This window comes from Oncorhynchus kisutch, linkage group LG16 (genome assembly GCF_002021735.2).
Source record: "Oncorhynchus kisutch isolate 150728-3 linkage group LG16, Okis_V2, whole genome shotgun sequence".
NCBI classification, from domain to species: domain Eukaryota; kingdom Metazoa; phylum Chordata; class Actinopteri; order Salmoniformes; family Salmonidae; genus Oncorhynchus; species Oncorhynchus kisutch.
In genome coordinates this window covers 26,350,577-26,375,597 of record NC_034189.2, presented here as the reverse complement: position 1 = coordinate 26,375,597, position 25,021 = coordinate 26,350,577, and the positions used below count along the sequence as shown (strand labels likewise).

Sequence of the window (25,021 nt, the reverse complement as noted above, 5' to 3'; positions counted from 1 at the left end):
GACTTCACACTCCAGTACAATAGGTGGTGGTGTATGCTACTTTAAAGTTGGATACGATCCACCAACCCAATCTCAAAGAAGAATAACAACTTTGGTCAAAATGTTTGATGCAGGCCGCCTTAGATCAGCCGAACACGCTTGCTGCTAAGGAAGGAACAAATGGTTTTTGAGAAGTCTTCGTGTGATCGTAACCCTCTTAGATAAGTAGTTGCTTCTGGTTATAATAGCCTGACGATATCCAGTACATAACTTAAGTTCACAAGTCACAAAAACAAGAAAACTAAGAGTAAGACTGAACAACCGTAGAATTTCGTTTGTCACTTGAGCTTGCTAGCAAAGTGGCTAACCGGCAGTGATGTGTCGGTAGTTAGTACGTGTTGATGAATAACTACGAGAGAAAGAGACCAAATCAAGACGCTGGACAGAGTGGAATCAAGTATAGCAAAAAGGCAGTTTATTAAGGTCAAAGATATCTTGTCCTTGCAGTTAAGCGTGCACGGACCTATTCATATAGCTCAGAAGGAGATAGCTGAAAAAGGGGTCTATACAGAGGTTACAGTAGTTTTTATACATTGAATAATGTAGGTAGAGTCTTGTCGTGTCGCCTTCTGAATGGTCCCGAAGGGTTGGAGGCGGACCTGCTCTAGCCAGAGCAGGAGCCCCATTGGTGCACAGCAGAGTCTTCTGCTCTGGGCACCCGACCAGTAGAGGGGGGGATGAAGTGTGTGTGTTTATATGCAAGAAGGTATTTGTGTGTCAGGGGATCGTGAGGTAGAGGGAACTGAGAGGGGCAGTTTTATGGCTGGGTGTGTGTGTTTGTGCGATGGAATATCTGTGTGTGTCCTGGGGTCGTGAGATAAGAGAACTGAGAGGGGCAGTTTATGGTTGGGTATATGTGTTCGTTCCTGTTTGGGCAGGGATACGTGCAATGACTTGAGTCAGGCGGATTAGTTTGGCGCTGTATAATATATGAGCTATGTGTATGAATATATGTATATATGACAAATCCCCCTCTTCACGTCTATTAGACATGAACAATAGAACTAAATTATGAAGCAACCAAACAATTTGGTAGGAACCAAATTTTTTAGTCCCCCTGACGTGAAGACTATAGCAGAAAGGAGAAGGAGGATATAACGAAAACAAGAAGCCCCCTCAAGTATGCAGCGAAGCGAGGTAAATAAGCAAGGACAAAAAGGAGGCCACTCCAAGTGCTACGCCTGGAGTGGCCAAGAGGAGTAGTCAGGAAGAGGGGGTTCCTGAAAAGGTGGAAACGCCTCATCAGGGTCATCAACCGCCAAAAGCGGGTACATGTGGGTCTGGTTGCTGGGCAATGGGGTAATGGCAGTGGTGATCACTCTAGTGGCTAATGTGCGAGCGCACGGAATACAGCAACAACCGCACAGGGTTAGGATAGCCACAAAAACAGCTACGGACACTAGGACAGAGGAGATCAGGGTCTTATAGTTACCAAACGCATCCATCCAGGAGTCCCACATAGAGGTGTCAACCCCGGAGTGGTGCTTCATCTTACCATTAAGTGTGCGAAGACCCTCTAGGGCAATGGTAAGACTACCATCAGTTGCTGTGTTATTGGGAATGAAAGTACAACATTGTTCCCCAAACATGGCACAAACGCCACCGCGTTCCGCCAATAACATGTCAACAGCAATTCTATTTTGAAAAGCCATCAATGATGTTGCTGCCAGTTGTCCATGTACGGCCTCGAATCCTTGCTGAGTCCAATTGCCTAGTTTTTGGACATTGAAATGAATGTAGTTAATACGATCTACATTTTTGTTAACTGTACACCACCAGCAAATTGCTGATTCAAAACCTGCGGCTACTTGGTCAACCAATTTATACTGCCAAAGATTGGCAGCAGAAGGTTAACAAGCGTACAAACTCCAGTGGTGTTCCGGGGAAGTCCGTCAAACAGCCCAGTCCCCCCACACCACCACCATACGTCAGCTCTGGACACCGGTTTAAAAGAACTTGTAATGACATGAGTGTGAGTGCACCAACTGGCAGGGAGTTTTCCCAGAGACCGTCCTCCACCGGTCATGTTGATGCATGTGAAATTAGCCTTAGCCACCTTAGAGGAAAATGTGGGTTTCTTAGCAATATCGGAGACTACTGGATAAACCGTGTCCCATTGTGAGCAATTGGCGGGTGGGTTGTCTTTATTCATAAGGGGCAGTAGGCAGTCATCAGTCAGTACTGCCGGCACTATGCGAAGCAGAGGCCTGGCTCCCATGCACACAACACAGCTTTGCAAGGTTGTGTTGGCTGCTTGTTCAGCCAATAAGAGCCAATTATTGGAAAACCCAGAAATTCCAGTGGTAGTGTGTATTGTGTCATCAGGGGAGGTGGGAGTGGAAATCATAGTTACAGGACCCCAGACTCCTGTCCCCTGAGCTACAGAGACAGTCTTGCTTATGTCATCTCCTACAGTAATCGCTGTGGGCTGACCCTTTTCCACAGAGCAGATTTGTACTTGCCAAAATACCTTTATCTCAGTAGAGCCTACATATGGAGCGACCCAAAAATCCTGACAGCCCTTACTGGGTTGGGCCCGGATAATTAATTGGAGACCGGTACTGGTCCTGGTCAGGGACAATCTGCTCCTCCATTCAAGAACTGTCTGACCAGAGGAACAGCTTGACCAGTCATAACCAGTCTCAGCCACTAGATTTTGCCAGGTCCATTCGTCATAGGTTTTCCCTTTTGTCATGTACCAGTCATACCTGGTGTATGAAAGAGCCGTCAGTCCCCTCCCATTCCTCCTGTCTCCCCATGTCCCCCAAGGTAGTGCAATGGTGGTGGTTGCATTCGTGGGTATACATGAGGTGGTGCTTCTAACCTTGTGTGGTGTGCATGGTGGGTCTGTAGGTGTAGTGCTACGTTTGGAACGGGAGTGATTGGAGGGAGTAATATCAGGAACGGTGTTAGGGACATGGGTGGGGGTAAGTGTACGTGATGTGGCAGGGTGAGATAGTTGTTCAATTAACCATGTGAAAGTGCCTAGGGTTACTCCAAATATCAGTAGGAATATCACAAACAGTGGTTCAGATATTCCTAGCCTTGCCCAGGGAGAGAGCAATATCCCTTTAACTGGGTGAGGTTCCTTTATCAGGGTTAGAAGGGTTTGATGCCCCATTACCTGAGTCAGGAATTTCTTGATTTGGAATCAAATTTAGGCTGTTCAAATCAGCTCTGACTTCAGTCAGTGTTCTAGAAGGAATTGGGGCTGGAGTGCAATGTGTAAGGTGGTGCCAAGGTGCGCCTGATTTACCTTTGACCTGGACTGAGTGTGAAGTAACCTCCTTCACTTCGTACGGTCCAGTCCACCTGGGTTCCAGCCACTTTCTCTTGTGGACTTTAACCCTCACCCAGTCACCAACCTTTACCTTCAGTAGTGGCGTGTCCCCCGGCAGCTCCCCCTCCTGGACCTTGCGAACCTGGGTAGAGAGTGCTCCAGAGAGAACCGTCAGTTTTTTCACATAATCAGACATTACAATTTGTTGTACATCAAGAGCGGGCATATGACCTCCCTCCCTTGGTGGACCAGGCATGACTCTTCCAGTCATTATCTCATGAGGAGAGAGATGGGTGCCTGCTCCTGGTGAGGCTCTCATGGCCATCAACACCAGAGGCAGGGCTTCAACCCATGTCAAATTCGAACCTGCACATGCTTTAGCTATCTTAGCTTTCAGCTTTAGGTTTGGCGTTCCACCAGACCTTGGGACCGGGGGGTGGTACACAGAACCGAATCTGTGTGTTATGCCAAATCTTTCTTCCACCTGTCTTAGGTGTTTGTTACTGAAATGTGAGCCATTTGTCAAATCTGATTTGTCTTGGGATGCCATACCTGGGTATTAGTTTGGTTTGTAGCCACTTAACGACTGACCTAGCATCCCCCTTTGCTGTTGGTATTGCTTCTACCCATTTGGAGAACCTATCTACCATAACTAGGAGATAGTGTTTGCCTTTAGTTACATTATCGGCGCCCATATCGGTGTAATCTATGCTGATGTCCTGAAAACATGCATTAGGTACTGGGTATGAGCCCATTGGTGTTTGATATGGTTTCTTTGGGTTGTGGCTGCCACAAATGTTGCATTCGTCACAAAATAAGTCAGTCATATTTTTCATGTGAGGGTGCCACCAGATGTGCGAGACCTTTTGGAGGGTCTTTAGTTTGCCTTCGTGTGTGGGGCCATGTGCTTCTCGTAAAAGTTCTGGACAAAGGTTTGCTGGGGCTACCAGTCTGCCGTCGTGGCATCTCCATAGTTCATCTGGTCCTTTGGTCGCCCCTTTCTGTGCCCAGACTGAGTGTTCATAGGGTCCTGCTGAGTGTTGTAGCACCACTATGTCTTGCTGGGTAAGCTCTGTTTGTGATAGCTGTGGTTGCAGTACCATCTGTTTGGGAGCGTAACCTCCAGCCTTCTTGGCTGCTTTATCGGCTGCATCATTTCCCGCACTGATCCTGGTTTTCAATTGCTGGTGTCCTTTACACTTCATGATGGCTACCTTCGCCGGTAGTGATACCGAAGTTATTAGTTTCTCCCTCTGTGTCTTGTGTTTGATTGGGAGGTTTCCTGTTGTAGTGAAGTTCCTCCTTACCCACTGTGGTCCATCAGTGTGGACTGCACCATGAGCATAAGCTGAGTCTGTGTAAATGTTCACAGTCTTTCCTTTTGCTCTGATGAGGGCCTGTGTCAATCCGATGATTTCAGCTAATTGGGCAGATGCTGGTTGAGGGATGATGGCTGATTCAAGGGTAACGTGTGAGCCGTCTGGGATTTGCTGCACCACCGCATAGGCTGCTATGTTTCCTTCTTCTCCTTTGTAGCAGCAACCATCAGTGTACAGCCATTGGTCGGGATTGGTCAGTGGTTCATTCTTCAGGTCTGGTCTCAGTTTTAGTTCTTGTGCCGCTCTTTCAGCACAAGAGTGGGGCAGTCCTTCTTCTGCGTTGAGTGCATCTGCCATGTTTTTGTCGGTGTTCACAAACGTGATATGTGACTGTGTGCATTTGTTCTGGATCTTGGTTTTTCTTTCAGCACTGAACGTGAATTCTTTACTCATCAGATACGCAGCAACGCCATGATGGGTGTGGATCTCCAATGGATGACACATCACGAGGTGAGCTGTTTTTCCAATAGCTTTTGCTACTGCAGCAACGTATCTGGAGCATGTTGTCTGTCCTACCTCAATGTGGTCAAGTTTTGAGGAGTGGTACATCAATACCTTTCTCTCCCCCTCTTGTTTCTGGAATAGGACGGACGAGGTGAATCCTTCCTTTTCAGAAACATCCAAATGGAACTTAATGTTGTAGTCAGGTGCAATCAGCGCTGCTGCCGCTGATAGATCTGTTTTCAGGAGTGCAAAAGCTGTTGAGGCTACATCCGTCCAGGCCAGGGGTGCATGGAGGTTCCTTGGTCGTAGGATGATCGGTGCTGCCACCCCCTCTGGGCCACACACAATGGTACAACACCTGATAGGTGGGGTCAGGTGCATCATGTCTTCGTCCCAGTCTTCAGTGTAGGGGCAGTCATCAGAGTCTCAGCTTGGGGAGTCTTATATGGGTGCAGAGTGTAGATTTGAGCTTTCAGTTGGTTGAACTTAAACTGGATGTGAGGGGTGGCAGGCCCTGTGGGTAGGCATTTTAGCCAGTACACTTCTTGGGTTTCAGACAGCGTGGGCAGCAGGAGTCGGCAGGAGTGGCATCATCATAATTCTTACTGGGCGATCAGGTGTTGAAGAGGGAGGGTTGGTGGATACTTCCACTCCACTTTCAGTAAGATATATGGTGCACCCCATTTTGCATAAGAGGTCCCGTCCTAGTAGGTTGATCGGGCATTTTGGACAGTACAGGAACTGGTGTTTCAACTGAGATTTCTCCCAGGAGAATGTTAAAGGGATAGTGCGGCTTTGAGCCTCAGGTGATCCCGTGACCCCTACCACCGATATGGAATCAGATGACAGCATTTGAGGGAACTTGATAGTAGAATAGGTGCATACTGTGTCTACCAGGAACTGATGGGGAACACCCTCAACTTCACATATCATAGTTGGTTCAGTGTGTAGTTGAAAATGTCAGCTCCCCCTCTTGCCGCAGGTGGTGGGCATCTTCATGGCCAGGGCATGGTGTCCCCAGCCATTCTCTGGAACTGCGGTTGGTTGTATCCTCCCTGCTGCTGTTGCATGTGAGTAGGTCCGGGGTGGTTGTATGCAGGTGCTGACTGCTGCAGGTGACTGGGTCCTGGTTGAAGGTGTTGCAGGGGTGGGTGTCCCCCACTTCCTCTTCCACGTCCCCTACCTCTCCATAGGCGTTGCTGAGTGGAGAGTGGCTGTTGACAATCCCGTGAATAATGGCCAGGAGTTCCACAGTTGTAGCACACCCCTCTGGGTGGACCGGTATAGGTGCCCCGTTGAGCCCATTGTGGCTGTTGCTGTTGCAGGATATACTGCTGTGGGGGAGGGTATTGGGGTGGTGGCTGCAGATATTTTATCTAATTCGTCTGATAATGTGTATAATGCGTTATCTAGGTATATTCAGTCCTTACTATGTGGTGTTTATTTATATCTTTGTATACTTAGCCCGTCCTTGATCGAGACCAGGGATGTACTTTGGTGCTGGCTCAGACTTATCTCATGCGCCCCCACCCTCGCACACAAAGATTTTATCAGGAATGTGGTGGCAGTTACGTGTGTGTTTCTCCGGTATTTTATTTGAATTTGTTCAGCGATTTATTTAGGTATTTTCTAGAAATGATTCGGCGATTTCCTTTTGGAACAATATATTAGTGAATTTAGGCGGTTGTATAACAATTGTCAGAATAATTCTATCTCTTTAGGAAATATCGATAGAAATTGGAAAACCAAAAGTTGTTCAGCGAATTATTTAGACACTTTCTAAAAACAATTCAGCAATCACCTTTTGGAACAATATATGAGCAAATTCATGTGGTTCTATAACAATTGTCAGAATAATTTTATCTCCTGGGGAATACCAACAGCGGAAAGAGGGGGAAAAAAAACTGTCAATATTTTAGCACGGCGCCTGGGTTAATTCACAGCTTGGCGACTGAACAGTATTTGGCTCAGCGGCCGTCAATATTACACTGTTTATGTATTCAGAGTATGGCAATCATTCCCCAACAAATGTTTTCTCTGAATTGGGCACAACAAAATCGCGGAACGTCAAAACTGGTTATATTATGTTATAGTTTGATGTGCAATGGTCACATCATCCCCGATCGCTGTCTTATGGAACGCCAAACTTACATATACTACTTCTACTTGACTACACCTCTTACACAACCTATTAAATAGTACACAACTTATTTAATAGGGATTCAATCAATTAACCACACCTCATACAAGACCTATTCGATAGTATAGGACATTTTACATGCAGATTCGGTTCATCTATCAATTAACTATAACCACACCTCCACAAGACCTATTCGACAGTACACAACGTATCAATAGGACATTTTACATGCAGATTCGGTTCATCTATCAATTAACTATAACCACACCTCCACAAGACCTATTCGACAGTACACAACGTATCAATAGGACATTTTACATGCAGATTCGGTTCATCTATTAATGAACTATAACCACACCTCCACAAGACCTATTCGATAGTACACAACGTATCAATAGGACATTTTACATGCAGATTCGGTTCATCTATTAATTAACTACACCTCTGACAAGACCTATTCGATAGTACACAACATATCAATAGGACATTTTACATGCAGATTCAGTTAACCAGTCTCTATTTATGCAAGATATCTTTTAACCATGCCTTAATTTCTTAAATGTAATTTAACAGCAATTCCTACTCACGCTCAGTACTACTGATCAAAATTTGGCAATTGACTAAAATATAATATGCAGATTTTTGATTTAACAGGCTCTTACCTTTTATTTCGAGCTCTCTGATCAGTTTCCTGAGGCAAGTTGAATGGCCGATGTCTCCTGGTGACAGGTCACTCTTCCGTCTGGTTTGCACCCAATGATTTGTCTCTTCTCATATCAACTTGTCATAGATCGAATTCAGATGTTTAAACCATCCTCTGCTACCAAGTTTTGTTGATGAATAACTACGAGAGAAAGAGACCAAATCAAGACGCTGGACAGAGTGGAATCAAGTATAGCAAAAAGGCAGTTTATTAAGGTCAAAGATATCTTGTCCTTGCAGTTAAGCGTGCACGGACCTATTCATATAGCTCAGAAGGAGATAGCTGAAAAAGGGGCCTATACAGAGGTTACAGTAGTTTTTATACATTGAATAATGTAGGTAGAGTCTTGTCGTGTCGCCTTCTGAATGGTCCCGAAGGGTTGGAGGCGGACCTGCTCTAGCCAGAGCAGGAGCCCCATTGGTGCACAGCAGAGTCTTCTGCTCTGGGCACCCGACCAGTAGAGGGGGGGATGAAGTGTGTGTGTTTATATGCAAGAAGGTATTTGTGTGTCAGGGGATCGTGAGGTAGAGGGAACTGAGAGGGGCAGTTTTATGGCTGGGTGTGTGTGTTTGTGCGATGGAATGTCTGTGTGTGTCCTGGGGTCGTGAGATAAGAGAACTGAGAGGGGCAGTTTATGGTTGGGTATATGTGTTCGTTCCTGTTTGGGCAGGGATACGTGCAATGACTTGAGTCAGGCGGATTAGTTTGGCGCTGTATAATATATGAGCTATGTGTATGAATATATGTATATATGACATACGTTTGACATGCTATATTGGAATGCAGACAGAATAAGTGAGAGGAAGTACATGACACCACAAAGTCCGTCTTAGTACTTTTCCAACAGCAAGGTGTGTTTGAGCGGGTCTAAAACAAGCCTGGACACCCAGTAACTGTCCAGGAGGATTTGTTTAGGCTACAGTTGCATTTAAAAAATGTGACCAATGTAGACAAATTACTTAATCCATAAAACTACAGATATTTTATAAAAAATGTATCTCTCTCACATTTCACCCTTGTGTGGTGTTCGGGACTGTGTTGCCCATTGTCTATGTTTACTCAAATAAAAATTATACAATTGTTTTTTTTTCGACCTGAGACTCATTGGCCTTGGCTCATTTTCTGTGAAGAACATGTAAAATAACACATTTTTATATTATATGTGGTGTTCGGGTCCACTGTGTGCCTTCAGTCTGTCTTCCTCCTCCCTGTGCCTGCTGTTTCAACAGCACCAATAACCTGCCTTTCTTCCTCCCTGTCTGTCCTTTTTTTCTTGCACTCTTTACCCTTTGTAGTGTGTGTGTGAAACGTCTTGCTGGAACACATTATTTTGAACTATAACAATAGAGTCGCACACTCCATATAAACTCCAATACCGATTATTGGAGGACCAAAGAAAGCCGATACCGATTAATCGTCCGAGTTCTCTCTCTCTCTCTATATATATATATATATACACTGCTCAAATTAATAAAGGGAACACTAAAATAACATCCTAGATCTGAATGAATGAAATATTCTTATTAAATACTTTTTTCTTTACATAGTTGAATGTGCTGACAACAAAATCACACAAAAATTATCAATGGAAATCAAATTTTTCAACCCATGGAGGTCTGGATTTGGAGTCACACTCAAAATTAAAGTGGAAAACCACACTACAGGCTGATCCAACTTTGATGTAATGTCCTTAAAACAAGTCAAAATGAGGCTCAGTAGTGTGTGTGGCCTCCACGTGCCTGTATGACCTCCCTACAACGCCTGGGCATGCTCCTGATGAGGTGGCGGATGGTCTCCTGAGGGATCTCCTCCCAGACCTGGACTAAAGCATCCGCCAACTCCTGGACAGTCTGTGGTGCAACGTGGTGTTGGTGGATGGAGCGAGACATGATGTCCCAGGTGTGCTCAATTGTATTCAGGTCTGGGGAACGGGCGGGCCAGTCCATAGCATCAATCCCTTCCTCTTGCAGGAACTGCTGACACACTCCAGCCAGATGAGGTCTAGCATTGTCTTGCATTAGGAGGAACCCAGGGCCAACCGCACCAGCATATGGTCTCACAAGGGGTCTGAGGATCTCATCTCGGTACCTAATGGCAGCCAGGCTACCTCTGGCGAGCACATGGAGGGCTGTGCAGCCCCCCAAAGAAATGCCACCCCACACCATGACTGACCCACCGCCAAACCAGTCATGCAGGAGGATGTTGCAGGCAGCAGAACGTTCTCCACGGCGTCTCCAGGCTCTTGTCACGTCTGTCACATGTGCTCAGTGTGAACCTGCTTTCATCTGTGAAGAGCACGGGGCGCCAGTGGCGAATTTGCCAATCTTGGTGTTCTCTGGCAAATGCCAAACGTCCTGCACGGTGTTGGGCTGTAAGCACAACCCCCACCTGTGGACGTCAGGCCCTCATACCACCCTCATGGAGTCTGTTTCTGACCGTTTGAGCAGACACATGCACATTTGTGGCCTGCTGGAGGTCATTTTGCAGGGCTCTGGCAGTGCTCCTCCTTGCACAAAGGCGGAGGTAGCGGTCCTGCTGCTGGGTTGTTGCCCTCCTACGGCCTCCTCCACGTCTCCTGATGTACTGGCCTGTCTCCTGGTAGCGCCTCCATGCTCTGGACACTACGCTGACAGACACAGCAAACCTTCTTGCCACAGCTCGCATTGATGTGCCCTCCTGGATGAGCTGCACTACCTGAGCCACTTGTGTGGGTTGTAGACTCTGTCTCATGCTACCACTAAAGTGAAAGCACCACCAGCATTCAAAAGTGACCAAAACATCAGCCAGGAAGCATAGGAACTGAGAAGTGGTCTTTGGTCACCACCTGCAGAACTACTCCTTTATTGGGGGTGTCTTGCTAATTGCCTATAATTTCCACCTGTTGTCTATTCCATTTGCACAACAGCATGTGAAATTTATTGTCGATCAGTGTTGCTTCCTAAGTGGACAGTTTGATTTCACAGAAGTGTGATTGACTTGGAGTTACATTGTGTTGTTTATGTGTTCCCTTTATTTTTTTGAGCAGTATATATATATATATATATATATGCAATAATGACAATTACAACAATACTGAATGAACACTTATTTTAACTTAACATAATACATCAATAAAATCTATTTAGTCTCAAATAAATAATGAAACATGTTCAATTTGGTTTAAATAATACAAAAAACAACGTATTGGAGAAGAAAGTAAAAGTGCAATATGTGCCATGTAAAAAAGCTAACCTTTAAGTTCCTTGCTCAGAACATATGAAAGCTAGAGGTTCCTTTTAACATGAGTCTTCAATATTCCCAGGTAAGACTTTAAGGTTGTAGTTATTATAGGACTATTTCTCTCTATACCATTTGTATTTCATATAACTTTGACTATTGGATGTTCTAATAGGTACTTTAGTATTGCCAGCCTAATCTCGGGAGTTGATAGGCTTGAAGTAATAAACAGTGCAATGCTTGAAGCACAGCGAAGAGCTGCTGGCAAACGCAGGAAAGTGCTGTTTCAATGAATGCTTACAAGCCTGCTGCTGCCTACCACCGCTCAGTCACTGCTGTATCAAATCAAAGACTTAATTATAATAACACAGAAATACGAGCTGTAGGTCATTAATATGGTCAAATCCGGAAACTATCATTTCGAAAACAAAACGTTTATTCTTTCAGTGAAATACGGAACCATTACATATTTTATCTAATGGGTGGCATCCCTTAGTCTAAATATTGCTGTTACATTGCACAACATTCAATGTTATGTCATAATTATGTACAATTCTGGCAAATTAATTACGGTCTTTGTTATGAAAAAATTATCTTCACACAGTTCGCAACGAGCCAGGGGTCCCAAACTGCTGCATATACCCTGACTCTGCTTCCACAGAACGCAAGAGAAGTGACACAATTTCGCTAGTTAAAAGAAATTCATGTTAGCAGGCAATATAAACTAAATATGCAGGTTTAAAAATATATACTTGTGTATTGATTTAAAGAAAGGCATTGATGTTTGTGGTTAGGTACATGTTGGTGCAACGACGGTGCTTTTTTCGCGAATGTGCTTGTTAAATCACCCGTTTGGCGAAGTAGGCTGTGATTCAATGATAAATTAACAGGCACTGCATCGATTATATGCAACGCAAGACAAGCTAGGTAAACTAGTAATAACATCAACCATTTGTAGTTAACTAGTGATTATGTTAAGATTGATTGTTTTTTATAAGATAAGTTTAATGCTAACTAGCACCTTACCTTAGCTCCTTGCTGCACTCGCAATCTCCTCGTGGACTGCAAAGTAATCGGCCATAATCGGTGTCCAAAAATGCTGATTGTTATGAAAACTTGAAATCGGCCCTAATTAATCGGACATTCCGATTAATCGATCAACCTCTAATCTGGATAGTGTTGAACCCAGATTTGAACAGAGGGAAGCTCCAGAGGAAACGGCTCTTTCTCGAGGAGCTGAGCTAGGCATTGGTAAGACCTTTAAATCCATAGGAGGCAACATATCCCAAGGACCCTAGCTTCTGCAGCCATCGTGAGGAGGATGCTGGTTCCCCATCAGCCTGACCCACAGAACCAACAACTCCAATACCGGAAGTAAGTCTGCGTGATGACGTGTGTCTGACTCTCCTACCTCGGCCTGCTGTGTGTGGTGAGTGAGATGTTAGTAAAATTCCTGTACTATGTATTTTCATCATTCTATATTGCAGCCGGTAGCAACAAGAAGAAGCGCTGCGATGTGTGTGGACCCAAGAAGGACAGGAAGACAGTACACATGCGTCAAGTGCAAGAAATACATTTGCAACACACACACAGTAAAACTCTGTCCCTCATTGTGATGTGTAGACTGGCATTAATTTGTGTCCAATGGGGCTCATTTATCATTTCCATAAAATACTGTATGTAAATTGTCCTTCCAATTTGTTCAAGTTCAAAGCAATTTCTCTGTAGGTGATGGCTTTGTTATGGAAGGTTTGGGAATCACTTCCATTTTAGGTGGTTGTAGATTTTAACAGCTCTTTTCTGGATTTTTATAATTAGCGGATATCGGCCTAATTCTGCTCTGCATGTATTATTTGGTGTTGTAAAGTACACAGAGAATATTTTTGCAGAATTCTGCATGCGGAGTCTCAATTTGGTGTTTGTCCCATTTTGTGAATTCTTGGTTGTTGACCGGATCCCAGACCTCACAGCCATGAAGGGCAAGTATTTTTTTTTGCCAGATCCTAATTGGTATGTTGAATTTTGTTCCTTTTTCCTTGCCTTGTCTCTCAGATCGTTCACAGCTTTGTGGAAGTTACCTCTGGCGCTGATGTTTAGACCAAGGTATGTATAGTTTTTTGTCTGCTCTAGGGCAACAGTGTCTAGATGGAATTTGTATTCGTGGTCCAGGCAACTGGACATGTTTTGGAACACCATTATTTTTGTCTTACTGAGATTTACTGTCAGGGCCCAGGTCTGACAATCTGTGTAGAAGATCTAGGTGCTGCTGTAGACCCTCCTTTGGTTGGAGACAGAAGCACCAGATCATCAGCAAACAGTAGACATTTGACTTCAGATTCTAGTAGGGTGAGACCGGGTGCTGCCGACTGTTCTAGTGCCCTCACCAATTTGTTGATTACATGTTGAAGAGGGTGGGGCTTAAGCTGCATCCCTATCTCACCCCCTGGCCCAGTGGAAATAAATGTTTTTTGCCAATTTTAACCGCACACTTGTTTGGGTACATGGATTTTATCAAAGTTTATAATGTTTATGTCAGTCGGTTTTGTTCTGTGTGTTGTATTTCTACGTGTTTGGCCTGGTATGGTTCCCAATCAGAGGCAGCTGTCAATCGTTGTCTCTGATTGAGAACCATACTTAGGTAGCCTGTTCCCACTTGTGTTTGTGGGTAGTTGTTTTCGGTTTTGTGTATTGCACCTTGCAGAACTGTTTGTTTGTTGGTTTTGTTCAAGTGTTCGTATTTATTAAACATATTATGAATACTTACCACGCTGCCCCTTGGTCTTCTCCTTCTCCCGACAACAGATGTTACAATAGTGAAGGCGTAGGCTTTAGGTTTTCTGGGTTTTTGGTTGGATAGGTTTCTCAATTTCTTATATTTTTTTTGCATTCTTCATCAAACCATTTGTCGTTGATTTCCTTAGGTTGTCTGCTTGAAATGTTTCAATTTGAGGGAAGCTGAGAGGTCAAATATACTGTTTAGGTCTTCTACTGCCAAGTTTACACCTTCACTATTACAGTGAAACTTTTTTGTCCAGGAAATTGTCTAGAAAGGATTTAATTTGTTGTTGCCTAATTGTTTTTTGGTAGATTTCCACACTATTTTCCTTCCATCTATAGCATTTCTTAATATTATTCAGTTCCTTTGGATTTGATGCCTCATGATTGATTATACAGTTGAAGTCGGAAGTTTACATACACTTAGGTTGGAGTCATTAAAACTCATTTTTGAACCACTCCACAGATTTCTTGTTCGCAAACTATAGTTTTGGCAAGTAGGTTAGGACATCTACTTTTTGCATGACACAAGGAATTTTTCCAACAATTGTTTACAGAAATGATTTCACTCATAATTCACTATCACAATTCCAGTGGGTCAGAAGTTTACATACACTAAGTTGACTGTGCCTTTAAATCGCTTAGAAAATTCCAGAAAATGATGTCATGGCTTTAGAAGCTTTGATAGGCTAATTGACATCATTTGAGTCAATTGGAGGTGTACCTGTGGATGTATTTCAAGGCCTACCTTCAAACTCAGTGCCTCTTTGCTTGACATCATGGGAAAATCAAAAGAAATCAGCCAAGACCTCAGAAACAAATTGTAGACCTCCACAAGCCTGGTTCATCCTTGGGGGCAATTTCCAAACGCCTGAAGGTAGCATGTTCATCTGTACAAACAATAGTACGCAAGTATAAACACCGTGGGACCATGCAGCCGTCATACCGCTTAGGAAGGAGACGCATTCTGTCTCCTAGAGATGAACCTACTTTGGTGCGAAAAGTGCAAATCAATCCCAGAACAACAGCAAAGCACATTGTGAAGATGCTGGAGGAAACAGGTGCAAAAGTATCTATATCCACAGTAAAACTAGTCCTATATCGACATAACCTGAAAGGCCGCTCAGCAAGGAAGAAGCCACTGCTCCAACACCGCCATAAAAAAGCCAGACTACGATTTGCAACTGCACATGGGGACAAAGATCGTACTTTTTGGAGAAATGTCCTCTCGTCTGATGAAACAAAAATAGATCTGTTTGGCCATAACGACCATTGTCATGTTTGGAGGAACAAGGGGGATGCTTGCAAGCCGAAGAACACCATCCCAACCGTGAAGCACGAGGGTGGCAGCATCATGTTGTGGGGGTGCTTTGCTGCAGGAGGGACTGGTGCACTTCACAAAATAGATGGCACCATGAGGCAGGAAAATTGTGGATATATTGAAGCAACATCAAGACATCAAGTTAAAGTTTGGTCGCAAAAGGGTCTTCCAAATGGACAATGACCCCAAGCATACTTGCAAAATGGCTTAAGGACAACAAAGTCAAGGTATCACAAAGCCCTGACCTCAATCCCATAGAAAATTTGTGGGCAGAACTGAAAAGGCGTGTGCGAGCATGGATGCCTACAAACCTGATTCAGTTACACCAGCTCTGTCAGGAGGAATGGGAATGTGATGAAAAAAATAAAAGTTGAAATAAATCACTCACTATTATTCTGAAATTTCACATTCTTAAAATAAAGTGGTGATCCTAACTGACCTAGGACAGGGATTTTACACCAGGATTAAATGTCAGGAATTGTGAAAATCTGAATTGAAATGTAGTTGGCTAAGGTGTATGTAAACTTCCAACTTCAACTGTAGCTCTGTTCAAGTAGTGTGATTTTGCTGTGATCTGATAAGGCTGTCAGTGGACTGACTGAACGCTCTAAGAGACTCTGGGTTGCGGTCAGTGATAAAGTAGTCTATAGTACTACTGCCAAAAGATGAGCTATAGGTCTACCTACCATAGGAGTCCCCTCGAAGCCCCTCTCTCTCCCCAGCCCGTGTAGCAGAGGCAGGACAGAGGCGTGTGTTAGACGATACAAAGCGGCAGTTGGATTCTTTAGAGAAAGACAACTTCCAGGATGACCCTCTCTCCTCCCTGCCTCCCACCGGTCCTACCTGCCTTCGGCGAAGGCGACGAACCTGGTGTGTGTTTGTGTGTGAGAAACACCTTTTAGACCTGTCCAGGGCTACTGTGAGGAGTTGTTTGGTGGAGAGCTTTACATATGCTTTCCCCCTCTTCTCTCCTTTTTAAAAATGTATTTCTCTCTCGCTCTATTTTCTCCTGCCTCTCTTCCTCCTCCTTCCCGTCTCTAGGTAAGAAGAAGAGGAAAACTAGATGCAATCACTTCAAACAGAGAACTCAAAAACTTCCAGACTCTACTAGAAGAGGAGGTAGATAATAGAACTAGGACACCTGTCACGATCGTTATAATGATTGGACCAAGGCGCAGCATGCGTAGCATTCCACATATTTTAATTCATAGAAACTCACCAAACAAGCACAAACGACCCGTGCCACTACTGGTGTGCACACAGGGAACTAACTAGACAAGATCCCAAAGCACAATGAGGAAATTGCTGCCTAAATATGATCCCCAGTTAGAGACAACGATAAACAGCTGTCTGATTGGGAACCATACCAGGCCAACATAAACCATTAATCACCTAGATGACCCACCCTAGTCACTATCCCAACCAACAGAGAATAAACAGCTCTCTATGGTCAGGGCGTGACAACACCTCAAAAGTATCCTTGCAGTGGCAAGCGCATTTTCATCCACATTCCCTCTCGAGGCATCTCCTCGGTTACCTTGGACCTTTTTCAAAAGGAGGCGAGAGACTACGCAGGAGTTGTGCAAAACCAAATGAGATTCTCCCCGTCTTTGCTGAGTCTAACCCTATAACCTGTCCTTGCTGTGTTGTGATTAGCAGAACGTGTCTGAGAGGGAGGAGCCTAACTACCTGTCTGCCGCGGTAACCTGTCTGCAGCTGCTAATCTGACCATATTTGGTTATGGTCACAGAATGTTGATGGTAAACACCTCCACCTGTAGCTTTCTAGAATGTTACAACAATACAGGATCGGCACTACTGAGAACTACTAGTGTACCCGAACGTTGCTACAATGTCTCCCCAAGGATGATATGGATCGAAGGCTACCAGAGAACGATGGGGAAAGCTACTAGAATGTTAGAGCATGCACACAGTGGCACAGCACTCTGCAGTGTGATGTTAGTGTTGTGGAGTAGGATCTGAAGGGGGGCAGGAAGGAGAGGGGTGGGTTTGTGTCATATGGGGAGTAGTAAGGAGGGCACTTGGTCCCATGCATATGTCTAGCTTTGTCTGTCTGTCCTGCTGTGATGATTAATTCAACATGTTTTGATATGACTCTGTGTCTGCTGTCCTTTATGTTTTAGCTTAGTCTCCTGTATTTTATCTTTTGTGTCTGCGCGGCTGTGTGTCTTCACTGAGCCTGTGCGTGTGACTGGTGGGTGAACCCTGGTCCAGGTTTGTATACAGATGTTTGTTTATGAACTGTGACCTGTTAGAAGGAATGTTCCTAGAGGGAACAACAGGTTGTATGCTTATTAACTTCCAGGGGTATTTTCTGAAACCATTGCGCACATACAACTGACTAAAGTCTAGCAGTGGTTGAGTATATGAATATATGTTAATGTATTGCATGTACTGAATAGGTTATATAACTTATATGGTGAAGGGGGGTCAAGTGGTAACCAAGGGCAACAACCCCTGAACCTCGAGCTGAAAAGGACGTAAATTATTAATGTGCGCGGATGGAGGAGAGCATGAAGTGTAGCCCTGAATTTGGCACAGACCGGACTTCGGAGTGCCAGAGTGTGTGTGTTTAGTGCTTTGGTGTGTTTGTATCCTATTGACAGCACTTGGGAGTGTCAACGAGTGAAAGCTGCGCGGGCATCGTGTGTTGTGTGAATGGCGGATGACTAGGCTCTGTACAAAAATCGGTCACCTGTTCGCACCGCAGACTTTGCCCAGTGAGGGAGTGTGTACGGAAATTCTGTAACAGGCAGCTGGCAAGCGAAACTAGCAGCGGAACGGGGGCGCCTGTCAAGCGCGAGCCGATCGCCGAAGCGCGCCAGGTGAGTAGGATGTAATGAATGGATGTAGCCTATTGGTCGTCCTTTTAACACACATCTAGGATCAGATCACTATACCCAAAACACTATGGGGGGATGGCAGAGACCGCGGGCAGATTCATCATTCTGATCCTAGGATCAACGGCTCGTTGATCAATACGCACAATAAACTATAGGCTACGGCAGGCTTTTATTTCAGCCAGGTATAGCCACATAATGCATTTTTCACCGAGCTCAGAGATAAGAAGCATGATTTGCTTGTTTTTTCGATTTTTGTTTATTTATTTGACGCTGAAAATCCCCTTCAACGGTGGCAATAGACAATGCTGTGATTGGCCAAGCTCTGTGTTCCCCGAGGAGCACAGGGCTCTTATTGGGTAAGAGGTGTGTGCACACTGCACATATTGTGTGAATATGTTTTGTGTGTGTGTGTTTCTCTGTGTAGGGTTATAGGCTAGATTCCCACTGATACCGCTGCTGCCATGAAGAGGAGGGAGGTAAGATATCGGAATATTTGATTGTGATGCACAATGAAACAGCATCCATTGCAGAACATCTGCTCTTACCCCAACCTGCCTCTCTCTCCTTCTCATATATCTATCCCTCTCTCTCTCTCTTTCTTGTTCTTCAGTATCCAGTCGGCGAAGTCCTCATCATTCCAATGACATCGACTTCACCTTCACCCCAGGACTCAGCTCGACCCCAAGCCCTTCCCCTCCAGCCCTCTTCCCCTCCTCCCCCTGTCTCCTCCCCTCCTCCCCCCCTTTCTCTGTCCAATCCCCAGCTCCAGGCTGAGTTTCTGAGGATAGCTCCCAGAGCTGCCTCCCCTGACAACAACTCGGCTAGATCCCAAATCCTTCCCCTCCAGCCTTCTCCCCCCATCTCCACCTCTGTGGCTCCCCACTCCTCCCTTCCTCCCCCTCTTTCCTCCCCTCCTCCACCCCTCTGTCTGTCCAGTCCCCAGCTCCAGGCGGAGTTTCTGAGGAGAGCTAGCCGTGGTCTCAGAACTGTCTCCTGCGACACCGACGATGTCCTCACCTCCCCCAGCTCCCCCCTGGTTTCACCCTTTACCTCCACCACCACTTCCCCCCTTACCTCCCCACCTCAGCCCCTCTCCCCCACCTCTCCCTTTAGCTCTCCACCACAGCCCCTCTCCCCCTCCACACCCACTACAGAGGGTGAGTGTACAGTGTAATACTGATAGTATAGTCTGAGTAATGTGTTGCTAGTCTGTCTCCAGTTCTCAGCTACTGAGTATAGCTAATGTGGTAGTAGCATTGTTGTAGTTGCAGTAGTAAGTGGTGGTGGCGGCATTGTTGCAGTAGTTGTAGCAGCGGCATTGTAGTTGTATTAACAGCGGCATTGTAGCCGTAGTTGTAGCAGCAGCGGCATTGCAGTAGCAGTAGTAGTAGCAGTGTAGCAGTAGTTGTAGCAGCAGCATTGTAGTAGCAGCATTGTAGCAGTAGTTGTAGCAGCGGCATTGTAGCAGTTGTTGTAGCAGCAGCGGCGTTGTAAGAGCAGCAGCGGCATTGTAGTTGTAGTAGCAGCAGCGGCATTGTAGTAGTAGTAGTAGTAGCAGCAGCGGCGTAGTAGTAGCAGCAGCGGCATTGTAGTAGTAGTTGTAGCAGCGGCATTGTAGCAGTAGTTGTAGCAATAGCGGCATTGTTGTAGTAGCAATAGCGGCATTGTTGTAGTAGCAGCAGCGGCATTGTTGTAGTAGCAGCAGCGGCATTGTTGTAGTAGCAGCAGCGGCATTGTTGTAGTAGCAGCAGCGGCATTGTTGTAGTAGCAGCAGCGGCATTGTTGTAGTAGCAGCAGCGGCATTGTTGTAGTAGCAGCAGCGGCATTGTAGTAGTAGTAGTAGCAGCAGCGGCATTGTAGTAGTAGTAGTTGTTGTAGCAGCGGCATTGTAGCAGTAGTTGTAGCAGCGGCATTGTAGCAGTAGTTGTAGCAGCGGCATTGTAGCAGCGGCATTGTAGCAGTAGTTGTAGCAGCGGCATTGTAGCAGCGGCATTGTAGCAGTAGTTGTAGCAGCAGCATTGTAGCAGTAGTTGTAGCAGCGGCATTGTAGCAGTAGTTGTAGCAGCGGCATTGTAGCCGTAGTTGTAGCAGCAGCGGCATTGCAGTAGCAGTAGTAGTAGCAGTGTAGCAGTAGTTGTAGCAGCATTGTAGCAGTAGTTGTAGCAGCAGCGGCATTGCAGTAGTAGTAGCAGTGTAACAGTAGTTGTAGCAGCAGCATTGTAGCAGCAGCATTGTAGCAGCGGCATTGTAGCAGTAGTTGTAGCAGCAGCGGCATTGCAGTAGTAGTAGCAGTGTAACAGTAGTTGTAGCAGCGGCATTGTAGCAGTAGTTGTAGCAGCAGCGGCATTGCCGTAGTAGTAGCAGTGTAACAGTAGTTGTAGCAGCAGCATTGTAGCAGCAGCATTGTAGCAGCGGCATTGTAGCAGCGGCATTGTAGCAGTAGTTGTAGCAGCGGCATTGTTGCAGTTGTTGTAGCAGCAGCGGCGTTGTAAGAGCAGCAGCGGCATTGTAGTTGTAGTAGCAGCAGCAGCATTGTAGTAGTAGTAGCAGCAGCAGCATTGTAGTAGTCGTAGCAGCAGCGGCATAGTAGTAGTAGCAGCAGTGGCATTGTAGTAGTAGTTGTAGCAATAGCGGCATTGTTGTAGTAGTTGTAGCAATAGCGGCATTGTTGTAGTAGCAATAGCGGCATTGTTGTAGTAGCAATAGCGGCATTGTTGTAGTAGCAATAGCGGCATTGTTGTAGTAGCAGCAGCGGCATTGTTGTAGTAGCAGCAGCGGCATTGTTGTAGTAGCAGCAGCGGCATTGTAGTAGTAGTAGTAGTAGCAGCAGCGGCATTGTAGTAGTAGTAGTAGTAGTAGTAGTAGCGGCATTGTAGTAGTAGTAGTAGTAGTAGTAGTAGTAGTAGTAGTAGTAGTAGCAGCAGCGGCATTGTAGTAGTAGTAGTAGTAGCAGCGGCGGCATTGTAGTAGTAGTAGTAGCAGCAGCGGCATTGTAGTAGTAGTAGTAGTAGTTGTTGTAGCAGCGGCATTGTAGTAGTAGTTGTAGCAGCGGCATTGTAGCAGTAGTTGTAGCAGCGGCATTGTAGCCGTAGTTGTAGCAGCGGCATTGTAGCCATAGTTGTAGCAGCAGCGGCATTGCAGTAGCAGTAGTAGTAGCAGTGTAGCAGTAGTTGTAGCAGTAGCAGTGTAGCAGTAGTTGTAGCAGCGGCATTGTAGTAGTAGTAGTAGTAGTAGCAGCAGCGGCATTGTAGTAGTAGTAGTAGTAGCAGCAGCGGCATTGTAGTAGTAGTAGTAGTAGCAGCAGCGGCGTAGTAGTAGTAGTAGTAGTAGTAGTAGCAGCGGCGTAGTAGTAGTAGTAGCAGCAGCGGCGTTGTAGTAGTAGTAGTAGTAGTAGCAGCAGCGGCATTGTAGTAGTAGTAGTAGTAGCAGCAGCGGCATTGTAGTAGTAGTAGTAGTAGCAGCGGCGGCATTGTAGTAGTAGTAGCAGCGGCGGCATTGTAGTAGTAGTAGTAGTAGTTGTTGTAGCAGCGGCATTGTAGTAGTAGTTGTAGCAGCGGCGTTGTAGCAGCGGCATTGTAGCAGTAGTTGTAGCAGCGGCATTGTAGCAGTAGTTGTAGCAGCAGCATTGTAGCAGTAGTTGTAGCAACGGCATTGTAGTTGTAGCAGCAGCGGCATTGCAGTAGCAGTAGTAGTAGCAGTGTAGCAGTAGTTGTAGCAGCAGCATTGTAGTTGCAGCATTGTAGCAGTAGTTGTAGCAGCAGCGGCATTGCAGTAGTAGTAGCAGTGTAGCAGTAGTTGTAGCAGCAGCATTGTAGTTGCAGCATTGTAGCAGTAGTTGTAGCAGCAGCGGCATTGCAGTAGTAGTAGCAGTGTAACAGTAGTTATAGCAGCGGCATTGTAGCAGTAGTTGTAGCAGCGGCATTGTTGCAGTAGTTGTAGCAGCGGCATTGTAGTTGTAGCGGCATTGTAGTTGTAGCGGCATTGCAGTAGCAGTAGTAGTAGCAGTGTAGCAGTAGTTGTAGCAGCAGCATTGTAGCAGTTGTTGTAGCAGCAGCGGCAAACAAAATTGTTGTTGTAGTAGCAGCAACAGCGGTGTTGTTGGTGTAGTAGTAGTTGCTGCAGCAGCATTGTAGTAGTAGTAGTAGTAGTAGCAGCAGCATAGCAGTAGCAGCAGCGTAGTAGTAGTAGTAGTAGTAGTAGTAGTAGTAGCAGCATAGTAGTAGTAGTAGCAGCATAGTAGTAGTAGCAGCATAGTAGTAGTAGCAGCGTAGTAGTAGCAGCAGCATAGCAGTAGCAGTAGTAGTAGTAGCAGTAGTAGTAGCAGCAGAGTAGCAGTGGCATTGTAGCAATAGATGTAGCAGTGGCATTGTAGCAATAGTTGTAGCAGCGGCATTGTAGCAGTAGTAGTAGTAGCAGCAGCGTAGTAGTAGTAGTAGCAGCAGCATAGCAGTAGTAGTAGCAGCAGTAGTAGTAGTAGTAGTAGCAGCGTAGCAATCGATGTAGCAGCAGCGTAGCAGTAGTTGTAGCTGCGGCATTGTAGCAGTAGTTGTAGCAAACTATCACTCGTATCACTCATATTTTTTTTGTGCAGCTTTGACAGTGCTACTGTATCTTTTTTGACCGGCAAAGACCCAAATGGCGTAACATAGTATGTATGTCGTGAAGCTAATAGCAGTGACATTATTGTGTAACTCCGGACTTGACCAGTCGGCAAAAGCCAACATCACCCCCAACAGATAACGGTTGATTGTCAAGGACAATGAATTCCATTATCTTGGCTTTAATGGATTTTGTCTTTGAGTTGTCTTGCTAAAACTTTCTTACTCTTTCAAATAACTGCTCGACTTCTTGACTGCTCGATCCAAACAGCAGACATTGTGGGCTAGGTTAGGAATGCTGTGTTGCGCTCGTAACGCAAAATTTGACGTGCCGTCTTTACGTCATGTACCTACATTATATAGGTATGCACTGTAGCTTTGATATCGGTTTTTAACATCGTTGTTAAACTAGACATCGGGCTGATAGATACCGATGTTGGCATTTTTAGCTAATATCGTCCGATTACGATATATTCACGGATATATCGTGCATACCTAGTAGTAGTAGTAGTAGTATATTAATACAGTACTAATGTGTGTGTCTCTCTCCAGTCAAGAGCTGCTGTGTGTAGTGGTGTACAATAATATTTGTGTGTGTGTGTGCAGGCTGCGCTACTCGCCTGTCCCTTTCCAGTCCTGAGCTGCTGACAGAGCTGCGTCGGTCTCAGTCCCGTCCTATGAAGCACGTCTCCATCTCTAAAGGACTCACCACTGTCTTCTGTGGACGGGGCAGGGGCGTAACGGTAAGGTGTGTGTGTGTGTGTGTGTGTGTCTCACCACTGTCTTCTCAGGCAGGGGTGAGGACAGAAAGTATTGGGGGATGATGTGAGAACTTATCTACTGTGGTAAATATAAACTCCTCCTGACCCCACCCCCCCCCCTCGTTCTCTCTCCCTCTCTGTGCACCAGACTCCTAGCTCTGCTCCTGCCTCAGGAGCAACCAACCAGACACTCCGCTCAGACTCCACGGCCAATGGAAGAAGACAGGCGGGTCCCAAGCTGTCCAATGGGACATAGCGTTAGACTAAGTTAAAGTGCCTCTGAGGAAACCAGCTGCTGTATAGTGTCAATGTTATTGATATTAATGAAAACCAGTAGTACGGTGGCCTGAATATGATACATGATCAAACACTATCTATACTGCCATGTGCCAACAATAAACACAATGCAAACTAACCGACAGACGGACACACTGTAGCTCTTCATGTAAGACATGGAGAGCAATGTGTTGAGCTGAGGCATGCCGCTCTCTTGAAAAATAAATTATAAAATGTATCATAACACACTTGTTTGTCTCAGTATTGTGGGTGTGTGTGGGTGTCACATCCCTGATAAGATCCAACCCATAGCCAGAGTCCAGAGACATCATGAGATACGGGGACATCATAACTTACCTGCTCATGTGTGTTAGCTGACAGGGGTGATATAACAGTGGTTGAGATAAAAAGCCAAAGGTTACAGGTCAAGTACAGTGTCCCAGGGGGTGTGGCTTAAATAGGAAGTGTATGTTTACTGTGTTACATTTAGAAAGGGAGGGAAAGGAAAACAGTACTAAGAAAGAATGTAAGAGGCAGAGAGAGTACAGGAAGAATGAGAAATTACAGAGAGACAGCAGAGGGAGAAAGAGAGGGGGAGAAATTAACTATAGGTAGAAAAATAGAGTAGGTGATAGCAGTAGTATGTCCCATTACTACAGGTTAGATTTGCTCACCAGCCGGATCTGTCCTGGTAGCAATTAACCTGGGGGTGAGGTTAACTACCGGTAGGTTATGTGAAGGATGGTCTACTGACATAGCGTGTGTGTAGACAAGATGGGGCTCTATGGGCAACTGCAACGCTACCTGCTGCTGGCCTCCATGGCTCTGCTGCTCTTCCTCAGCTCCTTCTGGCTCCCTAAGTTTCCACTTTAATCATAGTGTTTCACTGAAACTGTTCTCCGTGTGGCTCTGTTTGTATAATGTGACATACACGTGTCCCTCTCACTGCTCAGGTTAGAATGTGTGATTCCTGAGACCTTCTGGCACCCCTGTCTAAGTTTCCATTTTTACCATCCAAAGGTGAGTAACACAAACACACGTGATTTCGTCTGTAGGAAAATGTAGTTATATTTGAAAAGTATTAGTGCAATTGATATTCTAGTGTAAAACAAAGTGAAAGATTTGAATATACAACTGTGAAGATATCTAGAAAAATGATCTGATACTTCTCTTTTTTTGTGCATTCCTCTCTCTGCCTCTGCCTCTCGCCTCTTCTAGCTGGAGAC

General features: G+C 45.3%; 2 protein-coding genes across 2 annotated transcripts; one reads left to right on the top strand and one right to left on the bottom strand.

The window, feature by feature from the left end:
• Positions 1-432: 432 nt before the first annotated feature.
• LOC116353977 (uncharacterized) lies at positions 433-8,847 on the bottom strand. The gene is made up of 2 exons (XM_031792127.1): positions 7,652-8,847; positions 433-7,394 (listed from the first exon to the last, which is right to left on the bottom strand). The coding sequence occupies exon 2, from the start codon at positions 5,524-5,526 to the stop codon at positions 3,820-3,822; it is 1,707 nt and encodes a 568-aa protein (XP_031647987.1). The 5' UTR covers positions 5,527-7,394; positions 7,652-8,847; the 3' UTR covers positions 433-3,819.
• Positions 8,848-17,696: 8,849 nt separating this feature from the next.
• On the top strand, positions 17,697-24,039 carry LOC109906844 (proline-rich receptor-like protein kinase PERK9). Its single transcript, XM_031792126.1, has 5 exons — positions 17,697-18,142; positions 18,585-18,636; positions 18,771-19,317; positions 23,365-23,501; positions 23,668-24,039. Exons 2-5 carry the CDS (start codon positions 18,622-18,624, stop codon positions 23,773-23,775), a joined length of 807 nt encoding a protein of 268 aa, XP_031647986.1. The 5' UTR covers positions 17,697-18,142; positions 18,585-18,621; the 3' UTR covers positions 23,776-24,039.
• Positions 24,040-25,021: the final 982 nt, after the last annotated feature.

Excerpts from the sequence above, each read along its gene's own strand:
- LOC116353977 (XM_031792127.1), bottom strand. The coding sequence starts at position 5,526 with ATGATGCACCTGACCCCACCTATCAGGTGTTGTACCATTGTGTGTGGC.
- LOC109906844 (XM_031792126.1), top strand. Across the intron at positions 19,318-23,364 it reads CTCCACACCCACTACAGAGG|GCTGCGCTACTCGCCTGTCC; the intron begins GTGAGTGTACAG and ends GTGTGTGTGCAG. Across the intron at positions 23,502-23,667 it reads GACGGGGCAGGGGCGTAACG|ACTCCTAGCTCTGCTCCTGC; the intron begins GTAAGGTGTGTG and ends TCTGTGCACCAG.